The sequence below is a fragment of the Petromyzon marinus genome, chromosome 13, assembly GCF_048934315.1.
Source record: "Petromyzon marinus isolate PM22_M1 ecotype Great Lakes invasive population chromosome 13, UKy_Petmar_22M1.pri1.0, whole genome shotgun sequence".
Lineage (NCBI taxonomy): Eukaryota > Metazoa > Chordata > Hyperoartia > Petromyzontiformes > Petromyzontidae > Petromyzon > Petromyzon marinus.
The window spans coordinates 10,270,030-10,287,063 of record NC_133679.1 but is presented as its reverse complement, the minus strand read 5'-3'; the positions used below and the strand labels follow the sequence as shown (position 1 = coordinate 10,287,063).

The 17,034-nt window shown below is 40.0% G+C and overlaps 1 protein-coding gene across 4 annotated transcripts in view; it reads left to right on the top strand.

Annotated features, from left to right (window-relative positions):
- The window catches only part of MEGF10 (multiple EGF like domains 10), a 181,742-nt gene that overhangs the window by 112,465 nt on the left and 52,243 nt on the right, over positions 1–17,034 (top strand). For all 4 annotated transcript variants that reach the window (XM_032953472.2, XM_032953473.2, XM_032953471.2 and 1 more), the window contains exons 7-8: positions 1,280–1,400; positions 2,708–2,844. In XM_032953472.2, coding sequence (XP_032809363.2) covers positions 1,280–1,400; positions 2,708–2,844 — 258 coding nt within the window. The remainder of the gene's footprint in view (positions 1–1,279; positions 1,401–2,707; positions 2,845–17,034) is intronic.

The window sequence follows — 17,034 nt, the reverse complement described above, 5'->3', positions numbered from 1 at the left end:
TTTAGTAAGCCTCTCTGATGGATGAGACTCAGAATGTCAAAACTGGTCAAGAGTTTTGCTTGCTCGAACTAATGATGCTGATTCATATTAGTCTGCCTGTCTTCAAGCAAAAATAGTTTCAAAACTCGGTGGGGCTTTCCTGAGTAAATACTCATATTTTAAAAATACGATTTTCTTTTTTATCATTCATTTATTAAAGTGTGGTACTAGCATCTAGGTATATTCTCTGAGATGCAGTGTTCTTTTTATTTTGTTATAGGGTTCCTCAGTTCATATTAAAGAAAAAGAAGCCCAATTTTATCAGAATGAACTGCATAGGGGGAATTCAGGCAGGCCAGAGATGTTATTGCATTTTAAGTGAGATTCTAGCCAGAACTTTAGGCTGAATGACCCTCGACAAAATTGTATACTTTAACTTTCAATAACACACGTGGGCTTCAAAACCAGCTGATCAGTAAGCACACGCTACGTTCGTGTAGGTTTTGTTTTTATCGTTTCGTATATTAATAGTTTGGAAGAAAATTTATCGTATTCCAAGTATAACATTCCTGTGATTTAATTTTGGATTGGGAGTAAGCTATCTTAGTTTAAAGATGCAGTCATGGACAGAAAAGTGTGGTGTAGGAGACAGTCGTGTCCCTGTAACTCAAGAGCCAAGGCAGGAGAAGACGAATCTAATTATTATACCTTTGAAGGCATATGATATCTGTTTATTGTTAGCCCTTTTCTGAACTTATTTGATCTACAGCACTTCATTTAGCAGTGGATTGACAAAGGGGTGTACATTCAAATCATTATTTGAAACCTCACTATATATTGTACTTTAGTATAATGCGTACAAAAGAGCATTGTTGCTGTTGTAAAATAGGATGAAGCAATAGTATAGCTTCGAATTAATTAATTAATTGTGCAGCAAGAATACGACACTCCCATATACACGCATGGGAAATTATCAAACGTAGTCTTCGTGTCGTTTAGAAATGTGGTCGAGACTAAACACACCCGAGAGAATACCTACCGAGGGCACGTGCTCAGAAGCTTGTTACATTGCGAGACCGTAACAGACGGAGGCATCAGCCCAGCAGTGGTTAGAGCATTGGCTGCTGTTTCTGTTTCTGTTGCTGCTGCTGCTGCTGACGACGACGACGATGGCAGCAGGCTTCTTACGCGTTTTCTGTACAAATGGGTGTGATTGTTTGACCGAATGTTGTCGTTCCCGCGGGGTGCGCGCGTGTGTGTGTGTGCGCGCTGCTACTTGTGCGCTTGCGTGCCGAGACAGCTGTGAGGAGGTTTGCCCTCCCGGGAGCCACGGAGCCCAGTGCGAGTTGCGCTGTCCGTGTCAGAACGGAGGCGTCTGCCATCACGTAACGGGGGAGTGCTCCTGCCCAGCGGGCTGGATGGTATATGTGCACACGCGCACAGACACGCGCGCACAGACACACACAACAGCCAAAGATAACCCCCCTTGAACAGACTGTCGGAGCAAGTACTGTCCGTGAACACCTACTCAGGCCGGCACGGCACATGGGAGGGTGGGTTTGTGGCCAGCGCAATGCCAGGCTGCCTTTGTCTCCCCAGTGCTGCTATTTACACACTGCTGCAGGTACTCATTGAAGGCTGAGTCGGCCTAAGGGAGGCCGATTCAGATGGTCATCGCTCATGTTGGCCGTGAGCGGGAATCAAACTCGGGTGGCCGGGTTCGTGGCGCATCACGCTAACCGTTGCACTATCGCCCGCCCCGACGCTCCGCACACACGCGCACACACTCTCCATGGCGGGTAGATGAGTGGAGGAGGCAGACGAGGATGGAGGGAGCGAGAGATGTAGGTTGAAGTTGAGGTCAGAGACTGGGTGCGCGTGCAGTGTGAGATTGGGGTGGTATTTTGGTTTTTATTGGATGTGTTAGATACTTGGGGAAAGTCCAAGGGGCCTTCAAAACAATCAAACAAGTAAGTGAGCCCCAACATTCGATGAACAATTTAGTTTTGGCTGCATGAGCTGCTCATATCTCCGGGCCCTGGAAAATGCAAAAACTTGTAATAAACACCACATTAAATATTAATATAAAAGACATACAGCAAATGTTGTATGAATTATGTATGTAATAATACATGACAAAAACACAGGGATGCCACGGTGGTCTTGTTATAAAGTTCATCCCTTGGAAAAAAAAATCCGGAAGACTGTGGAACTTTTTTATAATTAAGGGTATTTTTGTGCAGAAATGTCAATGTTATGTATATGATTTGTTTTAATTTAAAACTGAAAATTAATAGTTTTGTGTTAAAAAATAGAAAGCCTTAAATTTGTATTGTGTGTTCACCATTGTTAAGACAGGTACAAACACACAATGAATCAGCAGCACAAATTATTTTAAAGCCCCTTTTTACTTAATGAAATGTTTCTTCGATTCCACAGCCTGTGTTATCAGTCACATGTTTAATATTAAAGCTTTCACACTTTGGATTTATTGACAATAATATGCAGATTTATGGTATAGACAAATACAAGAGAAAAAAAAAACCTGTCTGCCTTGGCCGCTAATTTACATGACAGGAAACAGTGTCAGCTGTCATGCATGGAAGCTTAGTTTACACCTGGTGAATAATCGTCCTTGTTCTGTCCTATGGCCATTGCTTAAAGATTAACACTGCAATAAAACAAAAATGCGCTTTTAATTTGTTCTTGTTCTATCTCTCTGGTGCAGGGGTTTGTGTGTGGCCAGCCCTGTCCACCCAGCAAATACGGTATACATTGCTCCCAAGAGTGTCAGTGCCACAATGGAGGGCAGTGCGACCACATTTCTGGACAATGCCACTGCACAGCAGGATTCAGCGGAGATAGGTGAGAACAGCAATGTTTTATTCATATCATTTTAGTGTGGCTGCTGCTGCTGCTGCAACTATTGGGTCTGCTCTGTTGCCGGACACCGTGCCTTGTGGCTTTTGTACGTCTGTTATCCCGTTACGAGCAGACAAAAATGTGCCTTTTTTCTCCTTGGAGAAAAAAACAAGTATGATGTTTGTTGTGGACATATTGTGTCGGTGTAATGTGGTCATCATGTTTCGTGTGGCGCAACTTGCGTTTCTTGTAAGCTCTTCGTCACCACTCAATGCCGTCCAAGATGACGTCAATCGGAATCAGTTGGTGCTGAATGAATTGTTGCATCGTGGGATTGCTTTGGTCCAACAGTGGATTGATTATTATGGATGATGATGACGATGTTTGTTGTAATCATTGTTGTGGAGGTGTCACGTGATCACCTTGTGTACTGAAGCCCACTCCACCTATCTTGCCAGCTCTCGAAATTTGGTTGACCTCACAAGATATTTAGAAGGACAGGCTTGACGAACATATTTAATTCATGATCATTGTGCAATTCAAATACCGTATTCTTCGGATTATAAGACGCACTTTCCCCCCTCTATTTTAAGAAAAAGTTGGAGATGCATCTTATTGTAATCTGGTAGGTGCGTGTGAGTTTGATTTGTATAACTTTAATGACACCGGGCACACATTTTTACCGTCTGGAGCATCTTACAATTTTGAAAAAAAAAATGGTATCGGTTATTTTAGTGACTCAAGCATTACATAACGTATAAATGTCGTTGTGGAAGTTGCTGTTATTTATTCAACCATGAGTATCTCATTTTCAGGAGAACCTTGCATTGAAATGTTTGGCGAGTACCTTTTTTGAGTATTTTTTTGTAGTTTTCTAAATTCTTTTCGAGTTTTTTTTTACACATTTGGGGGAGTTTAGAATGACTGAAGAAAACTCAGAGTATTATTCAAGCTCCACACAAATTGGTCGGCAGCCTTCTTGATTGCTGTGCTGTTTACGTCAAATCAAATCAGAATCTTTATATACCAGCTGATAGCCCGTCGAGATTAAAGGCCTCTCGTCTGAGAAAGACCTGGGACGCAAAGCAATGCAGAATATGCGATCAAAAGAGTCAAAATGACACAGGGTCCAAATAATAACCAAGACAAAAAGGAAACACAATATATTAAACTATATGTGACGTTTTGCGAAAAAGAAATGAACTTACATTAAGTTTAAAATATTTTACTACTTAAAATATATTACTTAATGCTCTAGCATTCATATTATCCAAATAACAAAACCGATGAAGCCTTAACCACTGATTGTAAGGAAGATGCACTAGTATGGAAGGTGCACTATTGTGGAAAATGCACTATTGTTCCACGTATGTAGAGCACTGCGGTAGGAAAGGAACACTTTACAAATATAGTATTTAGGTACTCTGTGCATCTTGCTGACCAGTAGCTGAGTGTCTCATGAATATCATCTTGGAACGATTCACCAGCACTGCCTCCAAATCGCTGGATTGTAGGCATGTGCCCCCCCCCCCCTGCCCCCTACAGTCAAAATACATTTGTATTAAGGTAAAGGTGCAGCCATAAAATGTCTCACTCACACCACTGCTGGCAGAAGAGAGCTCTAGAGCCACTCTCGAAGGTATTTTGGTCTACTCTTCCACACTGGCCAGATGTCTTAGAGAAGAGGTGGTAGTGCCCACACTTTACCCCACCACATGCGACCTGACTGTTAACTAACTTTGAACACATTTGTACCCCAGCATATTAGCACAAGTGATAGTGAGGTTGTCGTCCTCATATGATCCAAATGCCCTGACCTGTGAAAAACCCTCACTTCACCCTGCCACAGCGGTTATTCAGTTTAATTACTTTCGATGTAAAGGTCAGTTTGTAAAGGATTCAAAAGAATAGGAGCCTAATTCCAAATAAATGAGTTCAAAATGAGTGCATAATACAGAGAGAGAAAAAATATATACATACATGATATAATAGCAATCCTGAGCCAATTATGTTATGAGCAATTGCAAGTGGAATTCACATGGCATTCGATGTACGGGAATATAATTTTAGAACGTACGTCTGCATGAAAAAAGATCAGCTTGTTATCGCAAGTCTTGCGTTGACGTAATCATTGACAATTGCTCACACGATGTTCAACTGAAATGAAAAAGTACTGGTAGCTTTCTGCAGAAACAAAAACTGATTAAAAATTGATCTCTTTCAGCATAGAAAATTGAGGGCATCAAAAACTAATGAGCCTACACAAATGGAAATGTGGCCCCATCTTTCCTGAAAGTCGAAAGATGGAGAACGTGCAACAAATTGGTTTTTTGGTGTTGTGCGAAGGACATCTGGTTCACTTTGTGTCAGTCAGTCACTGCAAGTGAAAACTGCAATTTGATGACTTACATTTTTTTAAAAGTGAAAACGTAAATAAAGAAATATACCAATTCAAAAAAGTGTTCTTTAGTTTAAAGCAAATTTTAATATTCTTAAAAGTTTTTGCATGCATAAGGCATGAAGAATGTCATTTCCTGAAATCCTAGTTGCCTTTTATTTCTCCCAATTTAAAATAAAATCCCACATCAACCAATGGGATATTATGTACGAAATCTGATATTGGAAAACCAAGAGTTCACAGCACCACAAGTCTTGACGCCAGATTTCGTGCACTTTTTCAGCGATTCAAAAATTATTCGGCCCAAAAATAACGGCGCATTTTTATTGTGTGACGTCTTCTAAAAGAATGAACATTGCTTGAGCCTAAGATAATATAATATATTTTTGTAAAATTCAATACGTGTAGGCATTACCATACAGTGTGACCCTTAGGGTATATCCCATAGGAAATTCAACTTTTAAATTCCATATGTTCCCAAGAGCAATGTCTCGTTCAGAAAAAAACCCATCCACCGAGCACACATCTACAGCTGCTATGGCCACCTGGGACAGCGATGCTATTTGCATGTCATCCCAGCTTCTTTATACGCAAGTCCCTGTTCCTGTTTTGGTCACCATTGAGCAATGCTGTTGGACAAACTTGTTCTGACCTACAACATCTTGTAACATGCCACATCCTAAATGGTCCACAGGACACCAATGCGGACACAATTATGATTCCATAATGCTTGCATGTTTTGAACACAGTGTCACAAACACATTGTGCCTACCAATGCAATATCCAAACTGTTGTACACTCACAACCCATAATTTAAAGAAATGTAGACATTTTACGATTAAGTGTACAATGGCTTGTGGCGGCAGTAAATGTTATATCGTATCTGCTGTATGAGCATTGCGTCCAGAGGACTGAAATTTACGTGTACGAGACGTTCCTATAGGAACCTGTGGAAATGTTAAACCCGCTGTTGCTGTAAATTTATACAAAAGCCTATGACCCGCAAAAATGTTAAGCCCTGGTGTATGGTCCAATATTAAGCAATCCCTAACTGAAATGTTTAACTGTCGTTCTCACCCATTCGTATGATTAACTTCTTATTGTACGAGCCCATTAGGTTGCATAAGAGTATGATAGGCAGTCTTGGGTAGGGCCAGTACAACTCCCACGACAATAAAGTTAACACAGTAGTATGTTAATGCCAGTTTTTTTGTTTCATAAGGACAGATAAGCAAGAAACGCAGGCAGCTATCTCTTACACTAATGGGCAATTAAGAAGGGCCCAGAGTGTGGACTGGACTGTGGTCACCAAATCTCAAACCATGGCCGACGCAGTAACACCACTGCCTGCTTCCATCATTCACTGGCAGCCGTTTAGATATTCAATAGGTTTACATCTGAATCCACCCACCGGATGACTCACTAACCTTGACATGAACATACAAATGTTGCCGATCAACTCTCTGGCAAAATAAATAATAAATAAACCTGTTTAAGAAGTAAACCCTAGGTTTACAAGAAGTAAATCTAAAAGTGCCATATTTCACCAACTCGGCAGTAGTTTTCAGTAAAATGTGAACTCGGGAGCCGTGAATGTTCTCTGCCTGTGCCCCAATACAATCATCTCCCCTGGAAAATTGCACCAGCTCGACTTGAACTCGTTTATTTTCACTGCAATGAAATGCACATTGGGTAGAATGCTGTGCCTTCTGGAGCGACTTGATCTGGCCGGGTCAGCTGGCAGACATCTGGATTGTCCCACTCGCACATTTTGCCAGGGAGCTACTGCATTCAAATTTAGTGCAAGTGGAAAATGTTAGTGCAAGGTGGATTATTACATCATAGGATCATGAAGGAGCATTATGGTTTTGGGGTGGGGGGGGCCTTCGTCAAAAAGTGGATTGATCATGGCTGATGATAATGATGATGCATACTTAAACCAAATCAGAGAAGCATGAATAATCTTCGTTATATAAATCCTTATGGAAGTTGTAGTGATATTTTTTTTATACCATAAGTAAAACAAAAGTTACGACAAACAAAGCGAACGCTTTATAGCTGGATGTTTTATAAAATAAAATGTACCATGTTTTGCAAAAATAAAATTATAATAATTTCAATATTTCATTAATATTTGTAAGTTTTGGTTTAAATAGCTTGCACTAATTATTAAGGCCCTTTAAAAGAGTGTTTGCCTCCAATTTGTGGGAAACTATTGAATATTGTATTTTATGTGAAGCTTTTTTAAATGAGGTTTTGATCACTTTACATTATTTATGAAGTCTCCATTTGCATAACAGTATTCTCGAGTGTTTAATAATGCTCCTAAGATAAATAAAACCTTTTCTGCCAAAGCGGCATATCTTTATCATAAATTCAAATTACAGCTCCGGTCATGCAAACGCTGAAATGGTGGGATTCATTTGCACAAATATCAACTCCTCAACGAAACTTAACGCTTTCGAAAAGCCCACGTGCATTTGCTTTGCCCAGGGAGGTAATCAGTGGTTAGTTTGTCTTGAGACGTTTGGGAGCAATGACGAGGAGTTCCCATGTTTTGTTTTGCCAAGCTATACAGTATACCGCTGGTGAGAATTGCACTGCAATAATGGAACCAAGACTGTCAGATTATTTGCACGAATTTCTATCATTTCTATAGCTTTCTTTGCACATTTTTTTAATTATTTCTATATTTTTGGTATGCAACGCAGGATACTTGCGACTTCCGTAGTATATTCTCCGTCAAATACAGTTACTTTAGTGATGCAACAGTAATTTGTTTCCTAACTTTCCAATGTTTTTTGTTGATGAGAAACACCACTGATCACGGACCAGCTGACAACGCAGAATTATAGTACAGTAACACCTCCTTGTCTGATACACGGAGCTGCACAAGGACACATTGTCCCAGCAAAGACGATATGTCGAAGAGGAATTTCGTCGTCTCTGTGTGCTATTGAGACATTACTGTTTATGCATTAGCACTGTAAAAGTCCCTGGTGAAACGATATCGTGAATTTACTACATATAAGAAAGTCATCCCCTGATGTGTAATGTTGCTTTAACGCCTTCGCCACTGGAAATGTTACGTGACCGCGCACATTTCACCTCATTGTAGATCAACGTATACCTTTTTGCTGCCGAATTGTTACGACACGTGAGAAGTTAACGATACAATGGAAACTAATTAAATGCTAAGCCCGCCCATATGTCTTAATTGGTTTCAAAATTTGCATCGTTTTGGATATTTTATTGGGTTAAAGTTATTTGTTCTGCCTTTGTAAATTGGATGTGTTCCAGGAGAATACACATTTAATGTTTGATTAGTTATGGTAAATTAGCGTGCATTATATAGACACATAAACCGTTTAACAAATACAAACGTGCAGCCTTGCTGTATTTGTCTGGCAAATCGCATGTGCTGTACGTATATTGCATGCAACACATGTGAGTTGACATGCATCGATGCTTATTAATAAATCTACGCTAAATTATAATGCAATGCTTGCACACGTGGTTCAATGTTTACATCCTGAGATTAAACTTGATAACTAATTATCGATGATGCGTTCCACTTAAATCAAATGAAGCGGCGTAAACCACAATGGCGATGACGTTTTTTGTTGTTAACATTTCCAACATTTATCAATTTCATACAGCCCTCGGCCACATGAGGCCTACCAGATTTAAAGGGCCTACAAACGAGAATTGTCCATCACTGCAAGCATCATATTCACATGTATCCTGTTGGAGTGGAATATTTAAATTCTGGTAAATTATATTTTGTATATGTTTTGCGAGTCATGATAAATGGCAGTTTAACGCGTAGGCTTTCGCGCCCAATATTTTCCATAATAGAGGGTGTTTTTTTTGGGTTAGATCGCGTAAATATAAATGTGTCGTTAAACCCGTCACCACCCGACACAGCCAATAAGTAAGGCGTGTCACGTAAACAAAACGTGCGGATTCGTTAGTAGTTCAGCACACTGGTGTGTGTTGGAGACTAAACCCACAACGTTTATGATTCGAGAACAAACCAGCGTCATAAATGTATTATTCGTTATAGTCAGATGTAAACAATCTAACAAATGCATAGGGTGCAAACCTTGCCATGTTCACCTGGCAAGACAAACACCTCGATTACGAAAGAATCATAATAGAATATTTTACCACGCTTTGTAACTTGTCACGGCAGGGGCCTCTTGCAGCGAGGGAAGCCACTGAGGTGGTGTGTGTTCGTGTGTAGTTGCCCGATAGAGGCATTTGACAGTCCTATTTGGCCCTGAGAAATCAAAAAGGTTTCCCACTCCGATTGCAAGTAGGGTTGCCACCTGAGCTGCAAAAACCTGGGACATACCTTGTGAATAGGAATATGTCATTTACAATAGGGGGAAAAACCTGGGACATACCTTGTGAATAGGAATATGTCATTTACAATAGGGGGGGGGAAACCTGGGACATACCTTGTGAATAGGAATATGTCATTTACAATAGGGGGAAAAACCTGGGACATACCTTGTGAAAAGGAATATGTCATTTACAATAGGGGGGGAAACCTGGGACATACCTTGTGAATAGGAATATGTCATTTACAATAGGGGGGAAAACCTGGGACATACCTTGTGAATAGGAATATGTCATTTACAATAGGGGGGGGGGGGGGAAACCTGGGACATACCTTGTGAATAGGAATATGTCATTTACAATAGGGGGAAAAACCTGGGACATACCTTGTGAAAAGGAATATGTCATTTACAATAGGGGGGGAAACCTGGGACATACCTTGTGAATAGGAATATGTCATTTACAATAGGGGGAAAACCTGGGACATACCTTGTGAATAGGAATATCTCATTTTCAATAGGGGAAAAACCTGGGACATACCTTGTGAATAGGAATATGTCATTTGCAATAGGGGGAAAACCTGGGACATACCTTGTGAATAGGAATATCTCATTTTCAATAGGGGAAACACCTGGGACATACCTTGTGAATAGGAATATGTCATTTTCAATAGGGGAAAAACCTGGGACATACCTCGTGAATAGGAATATCTCATTTTCAATAGGGGAAAAACCTGGGACATACCTTGTGAATAGGAATATGTCATTTACAATAGGGGGAAAACCTGGGACATACCTTGTGAATAGGAATATCTCATTTGCGATAGGGGGGAAAACCTGGGACATACCTTGTGAATAGGAATATGTCATTTGCAATAGGGGGAAAAACCTGGGACATACCTTGTGAATAGGAATATCTCATTTGCGATAAGGGGGGAAACCTGGGACATACCTTGTGAATAGGAATATCTCATTTTCAATAGGGGAAACACCTGGGACATACCTTGTGAATAGGAATATGTCATTTACAATAGGGGGAAAACCTGGGACATACCTTGTGAATAGGAATATCTCATTTTCAATAGGGGAAAAACCTGGGACATACCTTGTGAATAGGAATATGTCATTTACAATAGGGGGAAAACCTGGGACATACCTTGTGAATAGGAATATCTCATTTGCGATAGGGGGGAAAACCTGGGACATACCTTGTGAATAGGAATATGTCATTTGCAATAGGGGGAAAAACCTGGGACATACCTTGTGAATAGGAATATCTCATTTGCGATAGGGGGGGAAACCTGGGACATACCTTGTGAATAGGAATATCTCATTTGCAATAGGGAAAAAACCTGGGACATACCTTGTGAATAGGAATATCTCATTTTCAATAGGGGAAAAACCTGGGACATACCTTGTGAATAGGAATATCTCATTTTCAATAGGGGAAAAACCTGGGACATACCTTGTGAATAGGAATATGTCATTTGCAATAGGGGGGAAACCTGGGATATACCTTGTGAATAGGAATATCTCATTTGCAATAGGGGAAAAACCTTGGACATACCTCGTGAATAGGAATATCTCATTTGCAATAGGGGGAAAAACCTGGGACATACCTTGTGAATAGGAATATCTCATTTGCAATTGGGGAAAAACCTGGGACATACCTCGTGAATAGGAATATCTCATTTGCAATAGGGGAAAACCCTGGGACATACCTTGTGAATAGGAATATCACATTTGCAATAGGGGAAAAACCTGGGACATACCTTGTGAATAGGAATATGACATTTGCAATAGGGGAAAAACCTGGGACATACCTTGTGAATAGGAATATCTCATTTGCAATAGGGAAAAAACCTGGGACATACCTTGTGAATAGGAATATCTCATTTTCAATAGGGGAAAAACCTGGGACATACCTTGTGAATAGGAATATCTCATTTTCAATAGGGGAAAAACCTGGGACATACCTTGTGAATAGGAATATGTCATTTGCAATAGGGGGGAAACCTGGGATATACCTTGTGAATAGGAATATCTCATTTGCAATAGGGGAAAAACCTTGGACATACCTCGTGAATAGGAATATCTCATTTGCAATAGGGGGAAAAACCTGGGACATACCTTGTGAATAGGAATATCTCATTTGCAATTGGGGAAAAACCTGGGACATACCTCGTGAATAGGAATATCTCATTTGCAATAGGGGAAAACCCTGGGACATACCTTGTGAATAGGAATATCACATTTGCAATAGGGGAAAAACCTGGGACATACCTTGTGAATAGGAATATGACATTTGCAATAGGGGAAAAACCTGGGACATACCTTGTGAATAGGAATATCTCATTTGCAATAGGGGAAAAACCTGGGACATACCTTGTGAATAGGAATATGGCATTTGCAATAGGGGATAAACCTGGGACATACCTTGTGAATAGGAATATCTCATTTGCAATAGGGGAAAAACCTGGGACATACCTTGTGAATAGGAATATGTCATTTGCAATAGGGGGAAAAACCTGGGACATACCTTGTGAATAGGAATATCTCATTTGCGATAGGGAGGGAAACCTGGGACATACCTTGTGAATAGGAATATCTCATTTGCAATATGGAAAAAACCTGGGACATACCTTGTGAATAGGAATATCTCATTTTCAATAGGGGAAAAACCTGGGACATACCTTGTGAATAGGAATATCTCATTTGCAATTGGGGAAAAACCTGGGACATACCTCGTGAATAGGAATATCTCATTTGCAATAGGGGAAAAACCTGGGACATACCTTGTGAATAGGAATATCACATTTGCAATAGGGGAAAAACCTAGGACATACCTTGTGAATAGGAATATGACATTTGCAATAGGGGAAAAACCTGGGACATACCTTGTGAATAGGAATATCTCTTTGCAATATGGGAAAAACCTGGGACATACCTTGTGAATAGGAATATGTCATTTGCAATAGGGGGAAAAACCTGGGACATACCTTGTGAATAGGAATATCTCATTTTCAATAAGGGAAAAACCTGGGACATACCTTGTGAATAGGAATATGTCATTTACAATAGAGTAAAAACCTGGGACATACCTTGTGAATAGGAATATCTCATTTACAATAGGGGAAAAACCTGGGACATACCTCGTGAATAGGAATATCTCATTTACAATAGGGTAAAAACCTGGGACATACCTTGTGAATAGGAATATTCATTTTCAATAGAGTAAAAACCTGGGACATACCTTGTGAATAGGAATATTTCATTTGCAATAGGGGGAAAAACCTGGGACATACCTTGTGAATAGGAATATGTCATTTACAATAGGGGGAAAAACCTGGGACATACCTTGTGAATACGAATATCTCATTTTCGATAGGGGGGGAAACCTGGGACATACCTTGTGAATAGGAATATCTCATTTGCAATAGGGAAAAAACCTGGGACATACCTTGTGAATAGGAATATGTCATTTGCAATAGGGGGAAAAACCTGGGACATACCTTGTGAATAGGAATATCTCATTTGCGATAGGGGGGGAAACCTGGGACATACCTTGTGAATAGGAATATCTCATTTGCAATAGGGAAAAAACCTGGGACATACCTTGTGAATAGGAATATCTCATTTGCAATTGGGGAAAAACCTGGGACATACCTCGTGAATAGGAATATCTCATTTGCAATAGGGGAAAAACCTGGGACATACCTTGTGAATAGGAATATCACATTTGCAAGAGGGGAAAAACCTGGGGCATACCTTGTGAATAGGAATATGACATTTGCAATAGGGGAAAAACCTGAGACATACCTTGTGAATAGGAATATCTCATTTGCAATAGGGGAAAAACCTGGGACAAACCTTGTGAATAGGAATATGTCATTTGCAATAGGGGGAAAAACCTGGAACATACCTTGTGAATAGGAATATCTCATTTGCAATAGTGGAAAAACCTGGGACATACCTTGTGAATAGGAATGTCATTTGCAATACGGGGAAATACCTGGGACATACCTTGTGAATAGGAATATCTCATTTGCGATAGGGGGGGGAAACCTGGGACATACCTTGTGAATAGGAATATCTCAATTGCAATAGGGAAAAAACCTGGGACATACCTTGTGAATAGGAATATCTCATTTTCAATAGGGGAAAAACCTGGGACATACCTTGTGAATAGGAATATCTCATTTGCAATTGGGGAAAAACCTGGGACATACCTCGTGAATAGGAATATCTCATTTGCAATAGGGGAAAAACCTGGGACATACCTTGTGAATAGGAATATGACATTTGCAATAGCGGAAAAACCTGGGACATACCTTGTGAATAGGAATATCACATTTGCAATAGGGGAAAAACCTGGGGCATACCTTGTGAATAGGAATATGACATTTGCAATAGGGGAAATACCTGAGACATATCTTGTGAATAGGAATATCTCATTTGCAATAGGGGAAAAACCTGGGACATACCTTGTGAATAGGAATATGTCATTTGCAATAGGGGGAAAAACCTGGGACATACCTTGTGAATAGGAATATCTCATTTGCAATAGGGGAAAAACCTGGGACATACCTTGTGAATAGGAATATGTCATTTGCAATACGGGGAAAAACCTGGGACATACCTTGTGAATAGGAATATCTCATTTACGATAGGGGGGGAAACCTGGGACATACCTTGTGAATAGGAATATCTCAATTGCAATAGGGAAAAAACCTGGGACATACCTTGTGAATAGGAATATCTCATTTTCAATAGGGGAAAAACCTGGGACATACCTTGTGAATAGGAATATCTCATTTGCAATTGGGGAAAAACCTGGGACATACCTCGTGAATAGAAATATCTCTTTGCAATAGGGGAAAAACCTGGGACATACCTTGTGAATAGGAATATGTCATTTGCAATAGGGGGAATAACCTCGGACATACCTTGTGAATAGGAATATCTAATTTTCAATAGGGAAAAAACCTGGGACATACCTTGTGAATAGGAATATGTCATTTACAATAGAGTTAAAACCTGGGACATACCTTGTGAATAGGAATATCTCATTTACAATAGGGTAAAAACCTGGGACATACCTCGTGAATAGGAATATCTCATTTACAATAGGGTAAAAACCTGGGACATACCTTGTGAATAGGAATATTCATTTTCAATAGAGTAAAAACCTGGGACATACCTTGTGAATAGGAATATGTCATTTGCAATAGGGGGAAAAACCTGGGACATACCTTGTGAATAGGAATATGTCATTTACAATAGGGGGAAAAACCTGGGACATACCTTGTGAATACGAATATCTCATTTTCGATAGGGGGGGAAACCTGGGACATACCTTGTGAATAGGAATATCTCATTTGCAATAGGGAAAAAACCTGGGACATACCTTGTGAATAGGAATATGTCATTTGCAATAGGGGGAAAAACCTGTGACATACCTTGTGAATAGGAATATCTCATTTGCGATAGGGGGGAAACCTGGGACATACCTTGTGAATAGGAATATCTCATTTGCAATAGGGAAAAAACCTGGGACATACCTTGTGAATAGGAATATCTCATTTGCAATTGGGGAAAAACCTGGGACATACCTCGTGAATAGGAATATCTCATTTGCAATAGGGGAAAAACCTGGGACATACCTTGTGAATAGGAATATCACATTTGCAAGAGGGGAAAAACCTGGGGCATACCTTGTGAATAGGAATATGACATTTGCAATAGGGGAAAAACCTGAGACATACCTTGTGAATAGGAATATCTCATTTGCAATAGGGGAAAAACCTGGGACATACCTTGTGAATAGGAATATGTCATTTGCAATAGGGGGAAAAACCTGGAACATACCTTGTGAATAGGAATATCTCATTTGCAATAGTGGAAAAACCTGGGACATACCTTGTGAATAGGAATGTCATTTGCAATACGGGGAAATACCTGGGACATACCTTGTGAATAGGAATATCTCATTTGCGATAGGGGGGGGAAACCTGGGACATACCTTGTGAATAGGAATATCTCAATTGCAATAGGGAAAAAACCTGGGACATACCTTGTGAATAGGAATATCTCATTTTCAATAGGGGAAAAACCTGGGACATACCTTGTGAATAGGAATATCTCATTTGCAATTGGGGAAAAACCTGGGACATACCTCGTGAATAGGAATATCTCTTTGCAATAGGGGAAAAACCTGGAACATACCTTGTGAATAGGAATATGTCATTTGCAATAGGGGGAATAACCTCGGACATACCTTGTGAATAGGAATATCTAATTTTCAATAGGGGAAAAACCTGGGACATACCTTGTGAATAGGAATATGTCATTTACAATAGAGTAAAAACCTGGGACATACCTTGTGAATAGGAATATCTCATTTACAATAGGGGAAAAACCTGGGACATACCTCGTGAATAGGAATATCTCATTTACAATAGGGTAAAAACCTGGGACATACCTTGTGAATAGGAATATTCATTTTCAATAGAGTAAAAACCTGGGACATACCTTGTGAATAGGAATATGTCATTTGCAATAGGGGGAAAAACCTGGGACATACCTTGTGAATAGGAATATGTCATTTACAATAGGGGGAAAAACCTGGGACATACCTTGTGAATACGAATATCTCATTTTCGATAGGGGGGGAAACCTGGGACATACCTTGTGAATAGGAATATCTCATTTGCAATAGGGAAAAAACCTGGGACATACCTTGTGAATAGGAATATGTCATTTGCAATAGGGGGAAAAACCTGGGACATACCTTGTGAATAGGAATATCTCATTTGCGATAGGGGGGGAAACCTGGGACATACCTTGTGAATAGGAATATCTCATTTGCAATAGGAAAAAAACCTGGGACATACCTTGTGAATAGGAATATCTCATTTGCAATTGGGGAAAAACCTGGGACATACCTCGTGAATAGGAATATCTCATTTGCGATAGGGGGGGGGAAACCTGGGACATACCTTGTGAATAGGAATATCTCAATTGCAATAGGGAAAAAACCTGGGGCATACCTTGTGAATAGGAATATGACATTTTCAATAGGGGAAAAACCTGGGACATACCTTGTGAATAGGAATATCTCATTTGCAATTGGGGAAAAACCTGGGACATACCTTGTGAATAGGAATATGTCATTTGCAATAGGGGGAAAAACCTGGAACATACCTTGTGAATAGGAATATCTCATTTGCAATAGTGTAAAAACCTGGGACATACCTTGTGAATAGGAATGTCATTTGCAATACGGGGAAATACCTGGGACATACCTTGTGAATAGGAATATCTCATTTGCGATAGGGGGGGGAAACCTGGGACATACCTTGTGAATAGGAATATCTCAATTGCAATAGGGAAAAAACCTGGGACATACCTTGTGAATAGGAATATCTCATTTTCAATAGGGGAAAAACCTGG